The 21,707-nt window shown below is 42.3% G+C and overlaps 2 protein-coding genes across 5 annotated transcripts in view; one reads left to right on the top strand and one right to left on the bottom strand.

Moving 5' to 3' along the window:
- Positions 1 to 18,342, top strand: part of LOC119660112 — a 43,527-nt gene extending 25,185 nt beyond the window's left edge. Inside the window, exons 6-9 of one of the 3 annotated variants that reach the window (XR_005250396.1) lie at positions 14,972 to 15,091; positions 17,570 to 17,803; positions 17,902 to 18,005; positions 18,263 to 18,342. Coding sequence is in view for 1 of the 3 variants with exons in the window: in XM_038068502.1 (XP_037924430.1) it covers positions 14,972 to 15,286; positions 17,570 to 17,803; positions 18,263 to 18,276 (563 nt within the window). In the remaining 2 variants the exon portion in view is untranslated. Of the gene's footprint in view, positions 1 to 14,971; positions 15,287 to 17,569; positions 17,804 to 17,901; positions 18,006 to 18,262 lie in introns of all 3 variants that reach the window. The other 2 variants (XR_005250395.1, XM_038068502.1) reach the window with 2 other exon arrangements.
- Positions 1 to 21,707, bottom strand: part of LOC119660111 (soluble guanylate cyclase 88E) — a 129,717-nt gene that overhangs the window by 90,950 nt on the left and 17,060 nt on the right. For both annotated transcript variants that reach the window (XM_038068496.1, XM_038068497.1), the window contains exon 2: positions 6,145 to 6,180. The gene's annotated coding sequence lies outside the window, so the exon portion shown is untranslated. The remainder of the gene's footprint in view (positions 1 to 6,144; positions 6,181 to 21,707) is intronic.

The raw sequence follows: 21,707 nt of genomic DNA, 5'->3' as shown, positions 1-21,707 counted from the left end.
CTCCTTCCCTACTTGGCTGTTAAAATCCCCAAGTATGATTTTGATATCATATCTGGGACAGGCTTCGAGGGTTCGTTCTACTGCCTCGTAGAAGGTATCCTTCTCCGACTCTGCAGTCTCCTCTTTAGGGGCGTGAACATTTATGAGGCTTCTATTTCTAAACTTGCCTCGCAAGCGCAGAGTGCATAGCCGTTCGCTTATGTTTTCAAAGCCGATAACAGCAGGCTTCATTTTTTGACTGACTAAGAAACCTACTCCGAGCACATGGTTTATTGAATGACCGCTATAATATATGGTGTAGTGGCTCTTCTCCAGGAAACCGGTCCCTGTCCATCGCATCTCTTGCAACGCTGTTATATCAGCCCTATATTGGGACAGGGTATCGGCTAGCTGCTCATCAGCTTCATCTCTGTACATGGCGCGCACGTTCCATGAGAAAATGCGCAAACTGTTGATCCGTTGTCGTTGCCGGGTCCGTCGTTTTAAAATCCGTCCTGTCCGAGGCTCCTGTTGTGGCTTCGTAACAAGTTGTTTTCCGTGTAGGGTTGTCAGCCCTACCCAACCCCCAACCTGGAGGACCAGTTGGTACACTTTGTCCCGTTTTTAGGCGTGGGAGACTCGCCTTCATCCTTCTTCGTCTGCAGCTTTTCGTTAAGAAAGAGCTCCCAGTGGTCACCACGTGGAGGTGGAGATAGGGTTTGGTAGTAGAGCTGTTGGTGTTGGCTCAGCAGGCATTTCCCAGGTTTTATGCTCCATCGTGGGTACCAATCCACGTTTCGCCTTGGGACCTATACTACCCTTTGACCACCATCAAAATGTTCTTTAGAGGAAGTAAAAAAAATTGAATCAACTTCAAAGACATATCGTCAAAATGTGCAACTACTGCTTCCCCCACCTAATATGCTTTGAGGAAAATTCCATAAAAATAAAAATAATATATAACAGTCAGCAATCTATATAGGAAATTGAGTTAATTAATATAAACATTTATAGTAGTGGTAAAACCGCGAAAAAACCTAGTCCTCTGGAAACAGCTGATAGTTTATGAGTAGCATTATCCTTATGGGAACTGCACTAGCGAGATATGATATGTTTTGGAGGGAAATAGATTCCTCAACTTCTTATTTTTCAATATTATTGCATACAAACCTAAAAACAACATTAAATGCCGGAGACTATAGGCCTGAAATCGGATTTCTTCACTTTATTAACTGCTATAGACTAACATTGACTTGCATAGACTTTAGTTACTAATACTCCCTAAAGATTTTCAATTAGGTTTAGAAAAGGATGTCCTCCTGGCCAATTGAGAAGTTAAATTGTCTTCAATCAATGCTTATTTTCGAACTTGGCTGAATCGGGGCTATTATCATTGTACTAATGCTAAAATTGTCTTTTCAAAGGCCTCCTCCTTGTGACATTTGGAGACCTTTGCGATTCCGAGAACGTCTTACAGAGGCAGAGTGTACAGCCTTTTCAAAATCATACAGAACGCAAAGCCGTGTCCTCCTTTCTCACATTGTCCACATATAGCCAAGGTCACCAAACCGTTTCTTCCCATGTTGTAGTTTACATGTTAGGTGTGGTGAAAGCCCTACTAAAGTTACCCTCCTTAAGAGACAATAAAAATGCCGCTCTGGAAGCCTCAAGTTCTTTCACTAAGATTTTCTACTGGTGGCGGAAATTCAAATTTTCCATTCGACTGAGTGAACCCTCGCAACTTCACCCTTCAGAGTAGACTTAACCATTCTCCTCTCTAAACTTTCTTCGCTAGAGTTCCCTCCCTCAGTCATCTCCTGGCTTTCCTCCTATCTCTCATACCGTTCCTGCAAAGTTTCTTTTCATGGTCACTCATCTCGTTCCTTCTCTCCTTCCTCTGGTGTTCCCCAAGGCTCTATACTTGGCCCCCTACTCTTCCTGTTTTTTATCAATGACCTCGCTTCCATCCTCACCTGTCCGTATTTGCTTTACGTAGACGACCTTAAATTGTTTGCCTCTGTTTCGTCTCCATTGGACTGTGCTCTCTCTCGTCATACAATCCAACCTTGATAATTTAGCCCGTTGGTGTTCGGTCAACAAGCTAACACTGAATGTCAACAAATGCCACTGGATGCGCTATTCCCTGAAACCCTCCCCATCATCCTTTTCCTATTCTCTCAGTGGTCAACCCCTTTCACAACTGGCCTCCTTCAAAGACCTGGATGTAATATTCGACGATAAACTTCGTTTCAATTCCCACTTCGTTGACATCATCAATAGAGCTTCCAAAATGTCTGGTTTTATCCTACGTTCCTCGTCCGACTTTACCTCAATCCAGCCCTCCTTTAACACTCTTCAATTCCCTTGTCAAAAACATCCTTGAATACTATTCTGTAGTCTGGTCCCCCTACCGCATCCGTGACGGCCGCGCTCTTGAAGCTGTACAACGCAAATTCACCCGGACCCTCTTTTACAAAAAGAACCTTCCACGGGTTGATTATCCGTCACGACTCCGCACCCTCAATCTCCCCTCCCTACAGCAACGCCGTATTTTCCTTGATATGTGTACTCTTTTCAAACTCTGCAATGGTCTGATGGACTGCTCCGCCAACTCGGATATTATGCTCCGTATCGCCTCGTCTCATGACACACGTAATGCGGACATTTTTGATGTGCCCTTCGCCGAGCTCGAGATTTACTTTCACTCTCCGATCCCGAGGTTTTGCCGGTCCTACAATGCCCTACAGCTTGGTTCCTTTGACTCTATGTCCCTCTCTAGCTTTAAGCACAAAATATACCATCTACTTGCTCCTCCCTCTGAGGACAATATGTAATAAGAAATTTGCTTTCTGTGTATTGTCCTCATTAAATAAATAAATAAATAAATAAATAAACATCGGGTGGGCTTATGTTAAATGCTGGCTTTCCACCCTAGGGAGCCGGTTTTTTTAGGAAGCCAATCTACCAGACTCCTTTTCAATCAGCCAAATTTCTGCAGCAAGTGGTGGCATCTTCACACCAATTTGCTTGATGCAATGTTGGTATTTGACTGTCGCAACTAATTTTTTCCGATGAAATTCTTATGCTGCCAATAAAATAGCATACATCTTCGTTTGAAATATAGTCGCCAGTTTTTTCGAGGCATCCACGCAGTTTCATAATCGGATTTTTCGAAAACACCCCTAAACCCGAGTCGTCTTTTATGAAGGACCCCCCGAGGCAGTTACTATGTCTGTAATCCCAAAAGACTTCCAACTCTTTGTCGACCATTTTCTCTCTTTCGTTGATTCTGACAGTGTTAGCCTTCTCAAAGATAAATCTGGAAAACATGTAAACAGCAGGCATCAGAAACATCTGGTTGGATGGTTGACCAGGGGTTTCTATTTCTTTTTTCCTTTCTACGCGCCAATGGTGGCAAATCTACATGCGTCTTAGCTGTTTGCTGCTTTACCTCGTAACGAATGTAGTGTATTTAAGATAAATACTAGTGTCGTCGAAGTCCAGTAATACTTAGATAACCGAATCTTTGGATTTGTGCTAACAGGTTCCTGTTGTTAGCAAAGTTCAATCTGAGACACCAGATCATGCACATCAGGTTTTGCCGATCTTTCCCAGCACTAAAGCAATCTGCTGTATTTCTGATATTCTTCCTAGATATGATGTTTCCACAGTAAGTTACTGTCGACATGTGCTTCTAGATATTTCATCGTTTGCACCACTTGAATTTCCACCTCTGAAAAGGTGAGTAACGTGTAACTGCCCCACCGAACATCCCAGGGAACATAACTAGCCCAGTCTATTTGGCGTTTACTTTGAGTCTTGTTCGGAGCAATAGCTCTGGATTATCTGCAGAATTATGTTGAATTTTGTCTCAACCGCTTCTGTTTGCGACAACACGGGTCTCTCTCCACACTAGCATGTGAAGAATCCTACTGGTTAATAGCGAATCGATTCCATGCTGCGAACGAGGTTTAGATGAAGCCACCTAATGCGCCCAATGTATATACTTTTCGTATATTGCCTTCCTAATTTTATGTCCTGAGTTCGGGGTGTATTGACTCTGTGGCTTTCTGTGTTTCTGTTTTGCCAAATCCGAGCTTATTATCGAACACTTTTGTTGCGTCAATGGCAAGAACGGTATTTTAGAAGATAATTTATTCATTTTCCACTTCCACATGCACTAACATTTGGTCTAATCAAATGAATGAAATCGGGAAAAGTATGAGGAATTTACAGCCTCCCAGCTGAACTGTGGGAAGCTTAGAGCTGGACCCAACACTCTGACTAATTAATTTTTTCAATCGCGTTATTGAGGAGGATTGAACACCATCTCATAGAAAAAGAAAGACAGCCCAGCAAAATGTTAAAATTAATATTCGATGCGCATTCTCGACAACCCCATTCACAACTTCAAATAATCGTGTTTGCCCAGAACGGTGTAACTAATGACGCTCTGACGATTCCACCCAAATCAGGCGTTTGTCCAAGAAAAATGACGCATTCGATCGAGATAAGTCGACCCCGCAAAAGTTACAGAAGAAGTTTTAAAGGGTGTTGAGGTATTTTTTTGTCAATGATGACGCACCTCATTTATAAATACCATTGAGGTCATGTGTGTGTGTGTGTGTGTGTGTGTATGGTGGGGGAGAAGCTACAGTTTCCGAGCACTCAGGCCATGTTGGCCCATTGTACACGCCACCCCCGTCTAAAGGAATATTCCGGATTCGTTAACGTATCGCAGGATTTCCGTTAGTGGATGTGATGCTACCCGTCGCAATTGGAGAACATCGGCACCAAAGATCTGATGCCTGATGCGTCCATAGGCGGGGCATTCACATAGGAAAGGCGCTTCCTCATTACAGGAGGGACACGTATCATCTTCGGTAATTCCTATTCTGAACATATGCCCAGCTAGTGAATTATGGCCTGTCAGAATGCTCACAATACACCTGCAAGTCCTCCTGCTTTTCAACAGGATAAACTTTGCGGTACGTATGTTGGGTTCTGGCAGGAAAAGTTTGATGTGTCGAGCAGCATTTAGACTCTGCCACCTGTCATTATGGGAAACTTGTTCCCAGTTTTTGAAAACATATTTAGCCAATGCTACTGATACCTCAATTGCTGGCTCCGGTCCCGACATAAGGGATATTGACCCCTCTTTAGCTAAAGCGTCCGAGATTTCATTTCCCTCTATGCCACAGTGACCAGGTACCCAGAGTAGTTCCACCGTATTGAATCTAGACATAGAGTTGAAACGGTTTCTGCATTCCTGAACGATTTTCGAGGTGATCAAAGCGCAGCTAGACTGTCACTGCAGATTGCGATGCGCCTGCCCTTCAACCGCTCGTCAATCACCCAATTTGCCACCTTTAGGATCGCATAAACTTCGGCTTGAAAAACCGTTACATAATGTCCCAAAGGAAAAGCTCACTTCTCGTTTTTATTCGAGAGGTAGACTCCGGCTCCAGAATCCTCTGCTGTTTTTGAGCCATCGGTGTAGAAGACTTCCGTATTCCTCTGGGTCTTCCCAGTCCTCTCTACGCTTCAGGGTAACTGCATATCTTCTACCAAACAGATGTATGGGGACACGAGAATCGGAAGGCATTGTAAGAACTGGATTGAGTTCATACCAATTGTAGCAATTAGACGCTTTGTATATTTGCGAAAAGGAGACATTTTACTAGCAAAGGAAATGTCATTGTTGTTATATTTTTCTTATTATTTTAATTGCTAGAAACCATGAAATATACATTTCGAGTATAATTTTATCACTATAATTTTTTTGATTTACAAATACTTCAACACCAATAACACGATGAGATTGTTCCATACCAATTTGGTCTTTGTGAGCTGCATATGAAAACTACTCGTCCTGTATCTGATATTTTTAATCTCTCGTCAACGACCGTTTGCGCCATGACATCAAGGTACCCTAGCTTGGCACAATCTCGAATGGAGAACTATGTCGGCATATAGTCGAATGCCATGAAGATGTCCTCAAATTTCACATTAATAGTTTCCCCATAAGATATTAGCTATATAAAATATATCTCAACGGTTTTGTCAGTTTGCATTCCAATGCCTTAACATACAAGTTTTCAGCTCACAAGCAAATGCAGAAGGAAGCATAAGAGGCACCATACATATAAAATATGTTTAACTTACCTAAGTCCGCCCTGCAAAAGTTTCCAGCAGGCAAATCTAAAAAAAAATGAACCTTCGTTATGAATTTTATTATTAAAAGTTTGAGAATAATGTAATATGCAGTGAAAGATAATTTAATTTAATTTTTTACTAAAACAAAAAAACAAAACGGGTAATGCACGTGCGAATTAATCTGTGCAAAAGAGAAATATCAACATTTTATTGTAAGAGAACACAAGGGGGAACTATATTGGACGGGCCTACCAAGGATGGAGCAGTCCAGAGTGCTTATTGAGGGATACGAACCCATGCGTACAAAGGATTGCTTAAACCTCACCAAAAGCAACCTCCGAATCATAGTGGGAATTCTTACTGGTCATTGTCGGCTGAACTACCACCTAGGGAAGCTAGGGATATCTACGGACACTGCCTGCATGTTCTGTGAGGAGGAGGACGAAACCTCTATGCACGTCCTGTGACAGTGTCCGGCACTTGTGCAAAGTATTAGGTTGTTGCAAATGAAATGTCGGATTTTTCAATGAAGTGAAGTTAGTTATGATTTTAATGTTTAAAACTGCCGCAAGGTGATTCTGGTGGTATGGGATAATTGAGTATAAATAGTCGTTCGTTCGATCAAGGAGTCATTTCAGTTTCAATCGTCATTGAAGTTCCAAGTAAAACTCAAAGAAAAAAGCATGGAAGGGAGTCAAAAACGTCTACTTTTTCTATATGAATTTAAACTTGGTCACAACGCAGCGGAGGCAACCAGAAACATTTGCAGAGCATTTGGAGCTGACGCAGCAAACGAACGAACGACACAGCGGTGGTTCGAAAAATTCCGATCAGGCGACATGACCAGGACCATCGATCGACAACGACGAGTTGCGTTTGATAGTGGAATCTGATCCCCGATCATCGATTCGTGACATTGCAGAGAAAATAGGCGTACACTATTCGACAGTATCTCGGCACTTACAACAGCTTGGAAAGGTGAAGAAGCTTGATAAGTGGGTTCCGCATGAACTCAACGAGCAAAACATGGCGCTGCGAATGGAAATATCCAGTTCTCTACTCAACCGCAACAGGAACAATCCCTTTTTGCGCAGAATAGTGACATGCGATGAAAAGTGGGTATTGTACGACAACCGTCGTAGATCAGCGCAATGGCTAGATGCCGATCAGCCTCCACAACACATGCCAAAACCGAGCCTTCACCCGAAGAAGGTAATGGTAACTGTTTGGTGGTCTGCATCTGGAATTATTCATTATTCGTTTTTGGAGCGTGGTGAAACAATTAATACAGAGAAATATTGTGCCCAACTTGATGAAATGCACGAGAAATTACGTGTTCAGCGGCCTAGATTGGTCAACAGAGATGGAGTGATACTGCTCCATGATAACGCCCGACCTCATGTTTCCAGAATGACGGTCCAAAAATTAAATGAATTACGATATGAGACTCTTCCTCATCCACCATATTCATCCGACCTCTCGCCAACCGACTACCACTTTTTTAAGCATTTGGATCACTTTTTGGCGGGGAAACAATTCAGCAATGAAGTAGCTGTCAAAAGTGCCTTTGAAGAATTTCTTAGCTCTAGAAACCCAGACTTTTACGAAACTGGAATAAATGCCCTTGTATCTCGTTGGGAGAAGTGCATTGAAGCTGCTGGTTCTTATTTTGACTAATAAAATTAATTTTCATAAAAGTTATAGTTTTTTGAAATTTTACTCAAATATCCGACATTTCATTTGCAACAACCTAATATAATAGGTCGATACATCTGGGAGAACACTGAATACCAGATGCAAAGCTGAAACATCTGGAAGTGGGGAACATACTAAAGTTTACAGGCCTGCTTGAGATACTATGATCAACAGGTACACTGTAACCAGTAAAAGGGGCACAATAGTTCTTCAAGGACGCGGTGCGATTTTCCCTTAACAGAATAATAATAAGAGAACACAACAAAACACAGAGATGACTGAGGTATCAAAACACAACGAAATTCAAACGAAGCTAATGACAATCTTTTATTTACATATTCTGCACGATGATACGTAATTCTGGTATTACTTCCTTCGTTACATGAATTACGGCGCGCTAGTTAAGTTGATGAGTGTCAAATTTTTGGTCTTGTTGCCCTAGATTATATAATAGTTGGTGTACCAGGTAAATCTCGACTTGATTGAAAGCTACATGTGACCAGGCGCGTGTCATGAGTTGCAGATAATTGCATGACAAATCGGGTCAGCAACGAATATCGCAGGTTAATCCTGTAAATAAGAAGCCGCGGACATGCAGAACGTTTTTATTTGTGTTCGTCTTCCCTAACTTATTATTACCTTTTTGGGAGAGCAAATCTCCTTTAAAAAATTCTTAATCCGGGGTGAAGGAATCGGCGCGTCTATCGGATGAATTGTAGTGACGTTACACTCTATTACAACGGCTCCCCGCCAAATACCTTTCCTACTTTTGAAGATAACGATGGGGCGTTGCAATAATGGAGCTCTGTTGCAAGGATGACTGCTTCCTCACTTCTCATGGGAAAAGAATTGGGGATAATATCTTAAATTCTTTTGATGGGACCGCACAGGTCCGAAGACAGTACCTACCACGGTGGAGAATCGCTCAGCGGCACCAGAGCGGCTTTTCGTTCGTGGGTACTTTGGCGGTTATACCTTCAACAATCAGAGATGGAAGACCTAGGTGCCGTATTGGTTGGACGAAACAGCTCAATGCATTTACCGGCTGGGCCTACTACCTTGCCACGGATTTGGAACGATATTCAGCAGGCTACAAGTACCGAATCCGTGACACGTTTATAACCTGATTTCCGGAACAGAGCTCCGCCAATCAATACCGGGTGATAGCGGAAAATAGTCGAGTTGCCCTTCCAGCTAGGCAACAAATTTTCCATGAAGTTTCATTTGAATTCGGTGTGGACTCTTTAACAAGGCTTTGACAACTTCTATTCCACACGCTCAGCCAAAGATCCCAAAACTAAAGTTTACTTCGAAAACTACCAACATTAATGCTGCCGTTGATAGAGTTTTTCCTAATCGTTTGACTAGCGAGACTGGTCTACGCCAGTTGCCACGGTTATTCATTTTAATTGTCAACAACTTGGAGTGAATAAAAGAGGTATGCACAAGAGGACTTTACTGTTCTGATATATCAATTCAACAAAAAAGTCGAAAAATTGAGAATGGAGGTTGGTCGCGTCACGCAAGCACTTCCTGGAAATCCACCACCAAGATGCGTTGCGAGTATCGTTGGAAACTACTAGACCACACCCTTTTTTCCCAGAACAAAAGGAGATTTTATAAAAATCTCTGTCGGGAAAGTAACCTTCACTTGGATCAGGCAGAAGGCTTCTGTAGAAGTGTTTGGAACCAATCCAGTCGTTGCAATTTAAAAGCAGTATGGATCCTACACCTTTATGCGTTCAAGTTACCATTGAAAAAGCTCATGAAAAGATAACTAATTGGAAAGCGCCAGGAGTTAGAAAGATTACAACTTCAACCTAAATCGGTCCAAGCGCGCTCACAGGGTATTGGCAAGTCATTTTAATCAGATTCGTTCCGAAAATACTTCCACCCTTTTTCAACCGGAGGGATAACCTTTTTCATCCCCATGGAAGAAGTTGCCTCTTGGCCCTCAAAATGTTGAGGTTCTCCCTGAAAATCTCAAAACATCTAGATGTTTACAAATTGATAGCTGAACAGCAAAAAGAATGTGCAGAGGGCTCCCAAGGCTGCAAAGAACAGCTTATAATGGATACAGTAGCTGTAAAGCAGGCTGTCTAGCAAAAACCAAATATCTCGACAGCCTAAATGTTATGTTTTTACAAAAACAAACCCAAATGTCATTCTTCTCCTGACAATAGTAATAAGGAATTGGCGCACGAAGCTATTGGTATCCTCACAAACATCAACAGCATTGGGTCATTTAATCTACATTGACGATATCAAATTACATGGGAAAAACGAAAATCACACCGACATGAAGGGTCCGAACGACGTCTGCAAATACTTCGGCATGTTGCAAGTAACAACATCTGCTGTAACAATGATTAAATTTGAGATGTCGGAGGAATTTTAACGGCATTTAGATCTTATCCTGAAAACTGAGCTGTTCGGGAAAAATAAAGTCATAGCAAACAACATCTTTATCATTCCTGTCCTTCTATATTCATTTAAGGATCTGTCAATAGACGGGTAAGGGTAGTTCTTGCAAACAACAATATGCCTAATAGAGCTGCCCAGTCATCGGGGAAAAAGGGGGATACTTGATTTAAAAACATTGCACTACAATTAAGTGCATTCTCTTCGTGAGTTTTTCTTTGAAAAACAATCCTCTAGGCAATAACATCAGGCTACTGTCAAGACAGATAATAGATTGTCTCCTTTGAACTTGAACGGCCGAGGATGGGATCCCATTTCGAATACCACTTCAGTGCAACAGAAGATCGACATGTTTAAAAAGAAACCCATTCACGGGGGCCATATAAAAAAATTATTGTTGCCAGGCATAGAAGGTGAAGCCTCCAACAAATGGTTGATTAATGGTGTACTATTCAATGAGATCGAAGCATTCCTCACTTCAATTCAGGATGTTTCGCTCCCAACAAAAAATATAAGGGGTCTTTCATGACCCCGCAATTACCAATTCCAGTTCCCAATTCCCGTATACAGTTGCATGCAGGATTTTGATCAGTACATAGTGCACCGCTCGTCACAACTCCTTCTGTAAGACTCTTCATTAAAACCTTGCGTTGAATTATAACTTAATGGCACATTATCACCCTAACTATAACCACTATGGGATCACACTTCATATTGCCGCCCACCATAGTGTTAATCACAATAGACCCGATTTGGTTCTGCTTTTGAAACGTGCTTCATAATTGATGTGGTCCTACCGTTGCATCGGAAAATACTCGATCTTAGGACCGGACTACACATGGCAGTCCAAGGAGCTGACATCGTGGGGTATAGTTTGAAGAATCCTGCCCGATAACACTCTGGTCTAGTGGGTTGGGAGGTTTTTTATCTGTATATATAGCATGCGATGCATTGCTGAATCCTGGATTATCGCGATTACTTCAAGCTGTCATGCGGTGACTCTTAGCTGCTGATGTATATTTTTGATGCACATCTAAAATATATCCCACTAACCCAGTCCAGTTCCAGCTCAACGGTAGGGCTATATCGATTATACAGCACGCTTATTCTTTTTGGAGAAGAAAACTTAGATCGCGCCTATTGTGATCAAGACAGTTGGCGGTGGCAATAGTGTGGATTGACAGTAGTTTCACCCGATTGTTCTTCAAGATTCTGTGTGATGTATATTCATAATGAGAATGGCAGTCTGCCATTAAGTTGTAGCTCAACGCAAGGTTTTAATGGAGAATCTTGAAGATGGCGTCATGATGACTGGTGTGCTCGGTAACTCTCAACATCGTCTGCGGAGCCTCCATTCCCAGCAAGACATCGAGGCGCGGCAAACCTTCCATGTATTGGTGGACAGTGGAAATCGCAGAGCTCCGGAAGGAGTGTCACAGGCTCCGCCGCTTAACACAACGTCTAGGCGACCGGGAGGAGGCATGTACCATAATGATGGAGTACAAATCAGCCAAAAGGAGACTCCGCAGCGCAATAAACAAGAGCAAAGCTCGCTGCTGGCAAGATCCGTGGGGACTCGGTTACAAACTGGTAACCCGAAAAATCGGGGCTCTGCGGAAACCCTGTTCAATTAAGACCGAGCAGATGGCCCCGTTGTGGGGGCACTCTTCCCTGCATACCCCGTATGGGATGGTGACGTCGGCGCGGAGAGCGCAGAGGACTGTCCACTTTTCTCTATAAAAGAATTGGAACAGGCAGTCCTCTCTATGAAAAACAAGAAGGCGCCAGGACCCGATGGTATTCCAGCAGAGGTATACAAACTGGTATTCCAACACCGGCCAGACCTACTGCTCGGCGCATTCAACGCTTGCCTGAAGGAGGGCATTTTCCCTGCTCGTTGGAAAGTTGCGAGGCTTGCGTTGATCCCTAAAGGGAAAGGCGACCCCGAATTGCCGTCTTCATACCGCCCACTATGTATGCTTGACATTGCTGGGAAAGGCCTCGAAAAGCTCATCAGAAGTAGACTCACTGAAGCGATACGCGCTGCCGGAGATTAATCTCCCTGGCAGTTTGGTTTTAGGGCAGGGAGATCGACAATTGATGCTGTCATGCAAGTCGTGGACGCCGTTCGACGAGCAGAGGCACATAGCCGCCGAACTCGACGGGTGGTGCTCCTCGTAACGCTTGACGTCAGAAATGCCTTCAATTCCGTAAGATGGAAAGACATTCTAGGCACACTAGACAATACCTTCAACGTGCCGAACTATCTCTTACGGATTTTGAGGGACTATCTGAGGAGCCGCTCCCTGCTTTATGAAACACTAGAGGGTCAAAGGTGGATGGAGATCACGTCGGGGGTAGCACAGGGATCCATCCTAAGGCCGGACCTCTGGAAGCTACCTATGACAGTCTGCTTAAACTCGACATGCCAGAGGAGTGGCGCCTGGTCGGCTACGCAGATGATGTCGCAGCGCTTGTTGCTGGAGGCACAGTTGAACAGGCGCAAAGAAGACTCGGCATATTGATGCGACCGGCAAGCGAATGGATGATTACTCATGGTTTCAACCTTGCACTGGAAAAAACCGAAGTAGTCATCCTGAATAAAAAGAGAATTCCGACCCTGCGTCCCATATCGTTCGGCGAGTCGATCATCGAGTCAAAATCAGCGGTAAAGTACCTCGGGTTGACTCTTAACTCAAAGATGAGCTTTTCCGAGCAAATCCAAGCAGCAGCGAACAAGGCCGCGGCTGGAGTTTCGGCATTAAGTAGGCTAATGGCAAACATTGGGGGTCCTACGTCTAGTAGGCGACGTCTCCTGATGAGCTCAACGCAGTCTGTCCTGCTCTACGGCGCAGAGGTATGGGCTGACGCTCTTAACAAGGAGGTATATCGTAAACGCCTCGCGCAAGTACAGAGACGGGGAGCTTTACGGGTGGCGTCTGCGTACCGCATTGTCTCTGAACCGGCCATGATGGTGATCGCGGGAGTTATCCCCGTTGCCCTTCTTGCTAAGGAGCGTCAGGCCATATACAAGCGCAAGGGAGATGAGCCAAGGGAGGTGGTTGTTCGCGAAGAACGGCAACACACTCCAGACGAGTGGCAGCTCTCTTGGCAAAATGAAACTGGAGGCAGATGGACTGCGTGGCTCATCGGCAACTTAGGTGCGTGGCTGAATCGGAAGCATGGTGAGACTGACTATTTCATAACCCAATTTTTCAGTGGGCATGGAAGTTTTCAGTCTTACCTGCACAAGATTGGAAAGGCGCGTTCTCCGGATTGTGTGTTTTGCAATAGAGTTGTGGACGAGGCCCACCACACTTTTTTTTCTTATGGAAGGTGGGATGGGTTTCGTCTGCAGCTCTATTTAAACACAGCGGATCTCTCTCCAGACAACATTGTCGAAGAGATACTGAGGACTGCTGACAGGTGGAACCGTGTTGCCCATTATGTTCGGGCCCTTCTCGTTGCTAAGAAGATAGAACTCGACCGGTGGAGGAGCCGGATGGCAGGGGGTTCCTTGAACTGACAGTTCCCTTCTTCCTCTCCCCTCCCGTTGGTGAAAGGAATTCCCTGATTTGAAGGCTCCGCAAGGTGGGAGAGTTCGGGGACTAGCCCGAAGTAATGTGACAAACGGTTCCAGACTAGCTCTCTGACGATGGGGAGGTGTTTAGGGGGAGTCCAACACTGTGTGCGTAAATGCATTCACCTACCCTACCCCAAAAAAAAAAACATGCTGCACGCAGATGCTATGCGCTGGCTTCTTCTTCATAGCCTTCTCTTGATAACCTACAACTGAAATTGGTAATTGAGGAGTCATGAAGAATTATTATTTTTTAGGAGTGAAGCATTCTGAATTGAAGTGAGGAGTGTTTCTGCTGGTGCTTTACTAAGGTAGCAGTGGCAGTGACTTTACTCATGTCTTCAATTGGTACGAAACATCCTCAATATGATGTCGCACTGTGCTGATTCTTCATGCAGTAACAGCTGCATGCAGTACCTCATTCGCCACGTATAGTTGGTACTTTGGCGCCACTCTTTTATTGAGCAGCGTGTAGGCCCGTGCAAGAAGCTCCTTACATTTTCATATTTGACCAGTGCTCAGATTAAACTATCTAGGTATCTAACGTATTACTTGCAACAAAACTGCTCAGAGCCCATCCCCATTCGCGGTAATTTGGGAGCTTGAAGAGTCTACTCTTTTCTTCAATCATCCGGAGAGCATGAATAAGATGCGTCCATACCTAATGATCTATTCTTCGAAAATATGGAGAGTAGCATACGACACGAAATAACCAAGGGGGTTATCACTCGGCATGAGATCAGCCTGCATTACAAGAGTAACACGGAGTAGCGTGGTGCAATTAGATAGAAGATTTTTGGGGTTAACTTTGGTGAAAATTATAAATAAGCGTAAAAAACACTAAATGCATACGTCAGAATGTTCTTTAAATTTTAGTTGGATAAGGGTAAACGTAAGATAGCTTTTGTTATTAAATTTATGGGGATCTTACTAGCATACAAAGATGCAGAATTGAAAAAATGCCGTAAGTGTCAGTTATCAATATAGACATTGTAAAGGTTGTAGAGCTTTAATCTATATGAGTGAAGCTGCTTTGAAAAATTTGAAGGGACTAAACTGAAAAGCATCTTTTTATAGAGTAAACAGACCAACCATTTATTCACTTTTTCTAAAATTTATTTTTGTTTTTATTTCTTACAGAATCAGCACGGGCAAGCAGTGTTCCACCAATTCGACCATTTAGCCGTGCCAGGAGCTCTTCGCCTTTTCTCGATCGATTACGAGCCAGTTCAGTAGAACCCGGATTGGATTCACACTTTAGTAAGTCTGATTCTGATACACCATTAGCTCCAAGACGCTTACGCGCTAGCTCACTGGATCGCGTCGGTTCATTGGAGCTGGATCTGCTTTTTAGCAAATATGACAGGTTATTAGACTATCGTTCCCATTCCCCCACTCCAGTGAAACCTGGCCGTTGGGCACCTCGTGAACCCGAAGTAGCATACGACAGTGATGGTAATTTTGCAAAGAAAAACTATTTTTTTTGATTTTGGGTTTTGGAAAGTCAGTTTTATATTCTACGTATGCTTAAAATTTAGAGGTATGGCTCTAATGCCTGAATAACTGTTTGAAAGAGACAGGAGCGTACATTGGTTTTAAATGCTTCTTATTTGGGTTTACTCATCAGATCAATAAGAAAATTGGAAAGACATAACACATCGTTCAATAAGTCCCGGGACTAACTATGAAAACAACATTTTATCGGCAAAATTCTTTATTATTCATCAACATAATCTCCTTCAAGGGTAATACAATCATTCCAAACCTTCTCTAACTTTTCAATGCCATGTTTGTAGAACGATTTGTCTTTTGACTCAAAATGAGCCTCAGTAGCAGTGATCACCTCCTCATTTGAGCCAAATCTTTTTCCCTGGAGCATCTTTTTGAGATCCGCAAAGAGCCAGTAGTCGCTGGGGGCCAGATCCGGCGAGTACGGAGGATGAGGTAGCAATTGGAAGCCACCGGTCGTACGCCATTCAGCTGACTGCCGACTTGACTCCGGAGTGAAATGGTGAATTCATTCGTCCACTGTCACATATCGACGCAAATTATCCTGTTTATTGCGAGTAAACAGTGCCAAACAGCTCTCCGAATCATTGATACGTTGTTGCTTTTGTTCCATTGTGAGCAAATGCGGCACCCATTTGGAAAAAACATTTTTCATAGCCAATTTTTGGTGCAAAATAGTAAATGCACTACCAGTTGATATGTTCACCATCTTAGCTATCTCGCGCACTTTCATTTTGCGGTCATGATTTTTAATACTTGCTTGGTGTTTTCGGGAATTATTGCCTCATTTGGCCGACCCGAACGTTCCGCATCAGTTGTATCAGCAGGACCGCGTTTCAAGTCAGCATACCACCGACAAATGGTTGTTTTCGACGGAGTAGAGTCCGGATAACGTTTTTCCAGCCATTGCTAAGCTTGAACAGTGTTTTTTTCCCATTAGAAAACAATGTTTTATCAACACACGAAACTCGTTTTGGTCCATTTTTTTCACGGTTGCAAAGATAGCGTCACTTTAACCACTATAGCTTTCTTGGTTATGTTTCGAATTACATCAAATTTTGACACATCTTATCTGAAGGTTGGTACTTCTGAACCTTGGTATATAAATGGCATTATTAGCGCCATCTCTATGCTAGTCCCGGGACTTATTGAACGATGTGTTAGTTCGTTCGGTATATAAAAAAGCTTTTAAGTTGTATGTATTTAATATAATACAATATTAGTTATAACAAGACTTTTGGTTCAAAAAAACCTAAATTTTCGCACGTTTCTGCATTACCTGTAAATATTGAAATATTTTTTTTTTTTATCTTGTTAACGTCAGTGGTTAGTAAATCCCAATTGGTTGGGAAATGCATTTCACACGTTTCCAAGCATTCAAACTAGCTTATATAGTAATAATATGTTGTTAAGTATAAGTAAATAAGCTGCGTTTCATAACTATAAAACCACCTTTGATTTGACTTTCTTTGGTTAATGAATCAATGAAGTCGTGAAGGTGTCCTGTAAATAAGTATGCATGACTTTTAGCCTAATTAGTTACGTCGGTGTATGCATAAAAATGTGGTTTTGATAAATGTTACTGTCAAGGAATGAAGTTTTCTAGATGATCATTGTACAACTATTGATGTTTGCTTTATTTATTGTACAAGCCGTTCGTCAGAATGGGTACTTGGGTACTTCTAGTTCTCTCCCGGATGAATAATAAACGATCACAACCTCTCACTTTTACATTTGAATCTATTATTCACTGCTCTACTTTCACTACTATTATATGAACTCCACTGGTGTTCTTCCGATTAGGGAGTGTGAGCCTCCTTAATAGAAGAGTTCCATAAATGTGAAGTATAGCATGGAATGAATGCAATGAATATGATAATGGCTGCATATGCATATCAATCACGGAACACGTAAATAACACAACTTGAAACCCAACTAATTACAAAACAAAAAAACACAAAATTAGGCAAGCATAAAATTTAAGCCTTTCTTTAGTATCTGTAGTGTGAGTCCTTTATCTGAGGATAATTTAAAAACGGTGAACAAAACCGAACATCACTAGCGTAGAAAACAAAACAATTGAATCCTCCAAAGCACCATACACAATTAGGATAGTTGATTTCAGCTTGGATATACGCACAGACAGTCCCAATATCTAAAGCGAAATTAAATGTTGCCTTCGACAATTGACACTTTGAATTTTTCTAATATACTTGCTTACATTTCCAGGACTACCAATCTACCATGGTGCCTTTAGAAGGAATAACTTTGATAGTCTACTCAATCCAAGCCCACGATTGCCGATTACAGCAATCACCCGTGATCCATGGTGGTGGGATATTGAAGATTTGAGGCCCTACCGGTTGTACCCATATCGTGCCTTACCACCTTATTTGAGGGACTCATACTTGTCACCAGTCAAGAGGACCTACTTGTGGGATAAACATCCAATCAGGCCATTCGGTAAGTACCAATAATTTTCCCAGCCACTGCCTATTTTTCTGCAATAAACTTTGCCTTTTTGATGAAGATTTAATTTTTAAATATATTTAACGATGCAGATGAAGAAGAAATCTAACCAAACCTTGAAAGCGAATATCGAGCTTGTATGCAAAAGGAAGACGCACTCACTTATTTACTAAACTAACCCATTTTCTTTTCAGTGGTAAGAACTGATTCCGAAATAACATTTAGATCGAGATAAATGCACACAACCCAAAAAGTTTTTGTGTCATTTTTTGAATGTTTTCAAGAATTTCAATTACTTTTTCAATGTCTTTGCATATGGTTATCATACTATTTGAATAGAATAAGAATTGTGCACGTGTCTTGACCTCACCTTACTATGTAGAATAGTTTTTACTGTGATAACCAAATGTGCTTACGAGTATCTTATTTAACATCTCATATCTATAATTGCAGCTCACGCCTTCTAGGCCATTTGATGATTAAATAAATATGCAAATCAAGGTACGCATTCTCATAAAGATGAGACAAACGAAAAAAAACGAAAAGTGCACAGTGATGAGAACATGAAATATGGAACCTTTATGTTAATTCATTTTTATTTCAATTGAGTTCTGGTTGACTTTTTCAATTACACATTACTTTCATCGTATTTTGTATCACTGTTAATTTTGTGTTCAGTTATTCGTCTGCAGAATAAAATTATTACGAAAAATAGACGACCTTTGATTAGTACATTTACACATAAGTAGGGAGCTATGTCGCTTTAGGTTCTTTGAGCTGCTCGGATATCGACAAGACTGTTAAACAGATGTGAACTGCCCCATCTCCAATCAATTGCTAAGAAGTGGCGTGACTCTCTAAATTATTAATTATTTTATGTTCGACCAAATGGATAGGTATCTAAAACGTTTCCGGAATTATCACAGTTTGTCACTCCTAGCGACCTGATTTAAGTTCTGCATATTTTAAGGCTTTGTGTATAAACAAAAACCTTATTAAAATCTTTTTACTGTTTGCCCGCCTGTAACTTTTCCCGGAAACGACTGCGCCTATTAAGATGAAATTTGGTTCACATATATACACTGTGAAATGAAAGTTAAAAATTGCCTAAAAAGAATGGAAATTGCTGAAACTTACGCCCACATCCCAAAAGAATTCTTGAAGGTGTCCTTTTTTCAGATGAAAGTAAACTTTGTCTACTTGGTATAAAACGGCGCAAATTATTGTGGAGAAAAAGGAACACAGCCTTAAATAGTTGAAATCTGATTTCCACTGTAAAACATGGTGGCGATGGTGTGATGGTTTCGGGGTGCTTGGCAGATAGCGGAGTGGGACGACTAGTTTTTGTAGAGTCGACGATGAATATGCATGGATATCTGAATATCTTGAAAAGCAATGTTAAGTAAAGCGCTAAGAGTTTACGTCTGCTCTTTAATTTCAACAAGATAATGAACCCAAGCATACTGCTCACATAAATAAACTTTGGTTGTTCTACAGTGTCCCAAAGCAGCTTCGCACACCCGTTCAATCATCGAATCTAGATCCAAGTGAGCAGTTTTGAATATTATATTGAATGAGTGGAATAGTACAATGGCCACCAAGCTGGTTTATTCAGTGCAAAATAGGCTTACGGAGGTCATTTACAGGTAACATTATGTAACCAACTATTAAAGTACTTAATCTGAATAAATTTCTTCAGGTGGATGCAGACTATTTTGGAAGCTTTTTTACGTCTTTAAAGAAGAAACTATTTTTTCTCTAAATTCTTATCAACGAAGAAATAGCTATCTCATCATTTACTAGATCGTTTGTCAAAATCAATAAATAAAATACTTTTTTAAAAATAAGTTGAAAAGCCACCGATAAAACAGCGTGAGGAACGCACTGGCCCGCCGCGCATTAAATGGTGGCGATTTGGTGAGGAGAAAGAAGAAACGGTCTCACTCATACGATTGCCAACCATTACGAATATAGAAGAATCATGGAACCAAATGAAAGACACGATCCACAAAGCGGCCTCTGCAACCCTCGGGGTCACCAAGCCGGGTAAGCGGTACATCAACCGAGATACTTGGCTTTGGAATGATGATGTTGAAATGAAGGTCCGTGAAAAGAAACGCCTCTACCACAAATTTCTCGACGATAAAACACCTGCTAATTGGCAAATTATAAGAATGCCAACCGGGAAGCAAAGAAAGCGGTCGCTGTCACCCGAGCAAACCATTTCAAAAATCTTTACGATAAACTGGACACTCGGGATGGCAAGAGAGATCTTTATCGACTTGCTAAAAGCCGTGATGAACGCACACAGGATATCGAACATTTCTGTTGTGTTAATGATAAGAACGGTACTTTGCTTACCAACCGTCGAGCCGCAACGGATAGATGGCGAGAATACTTCGAGCAGATTCCAACTGAAGAATTTGCTCATCCTCCACTTCCACAATCATTGCCGACATTTGGAGCAGTTCCACCAGTCAGCGCAACTGAAGTCGAGGAGGCAATAAAACAAATGAAATCGGGGAAAGCAACAGAACCTGACGACATCGCATCTGAGCCCTGGAAAGCGAAGCGCTGGGACCCAACACTGTGACTCAGTGAATTCTTTAACCGGGTTATTCAGGAAGGAAGAACACCATCTGACTGGCAAGAATGTACCACTGTTCCAATATGGAAAAAGAAAGGTAGCCCAGCAGAATGTTCAAATTACCGTCCGATCCGGTTACTTTCCCATACCATGAACATTTTTGAACACATTCTTGACAACCGTATTCGCGAAATCGTTGAAATAACCGTTAATCAAGCCGGATTTGTCAAGAACTACGGAACTACTGACGCAATACACGCTGCGCGGTTACTCATGGAGAAACACCGTGAGAAGCATCGCCGTCTTTACATTTCCTTTCTGGATCTAGAAAAGGCGTTTGACCGTGTACCACACGAACTCATCTGGTATGCTTTACGACAACACTTCGTGCCAGAAGAACTCGTGCGCTGGGTTCAATTGCTCTACCACGATCCGAAAAGTAAAGTTCGAAGTATGGCGGGTGCATCAAAACCGCTTCGTGTCTCTGTTGGAGTTCATCAAGGAAGTGCCCTCTCACCACTCCTCTTTGTCCTTGTTATGGACACCGTCACACGGGATATCCAAAATCCAGCGCCCTATACACTGCTTTATGCAGATGATGTTTTCCTAACATCTGATAGCAAAAATGATCTCGAGCAACTTGTTCAAAAATGGAATGACCGCCTCATGCAACACGGTCTCAGATTGAATTTAAACAAAACTGAATTTTTGACGACCGATCCCCATTAAACAGGCACAATCACTCTCAGCGGCAGTGATCTGCCCAGAACTGAGCGATTTAAATACCTCGGGTCAACGCTATCAGCCAATGGAGAACTGCGTTATGAAATTGCTTCACGCATTAACGCAACCTGGATGAAGTGGCGTTTCACAACTGGTGTTCTTTGTGAACGACGTATCAACGAACGTCTCAAATCTAAAATTTACCGCAATGTCGTCCGTCCAGTTGCTCTATGGTTCTGAGTGTTGGTCGACTATAAAAGACAATGAACGGTGTCTTGCGGTAATGGAGACGAAGATGTTACGTTGGACTAGTGGCGTCACACGTTTAGATCACATCCGAAATGAGGATATCCGCGATCGTTATGGGGTTGCACCGATCGTGGAAAAGTTGCGAGAGAGGCGTCTTCGATGGTATGGTCACGCAGTTCGTGCAAACGAGAATTCACTTGCCAAGATTGGTCTGAACATCGAAGTCGATGGTAAACGACCAAAAGGCAGACCTAAGCAAAGGTGGCTTGATACGCTGGATGGCGATTTGAAAGCCTCGAGATTGCACCCAGATCAGGCATTCGATAGAGCCAAATGGCG

The sequence above is a fragment of the Hermetia illucens genome, chromosome 6 (genome assembly GCF_905115235.1).
Source record: "Hermetia illucens chromosome 6, iHerIll2.2.curated.20191125, whole genome shotgun sequence".
Lineage (NCBI taxonomy): Eukaryota > Metazoa > Arthropoda > Insecta > Diptera > Stratiomyidae > Hermetia > Hermetia illucens.
Note: the sequence above shows the minus strand (reverse complement) of the source record. Positions and strands in the feature narration are given on the sequence as shown.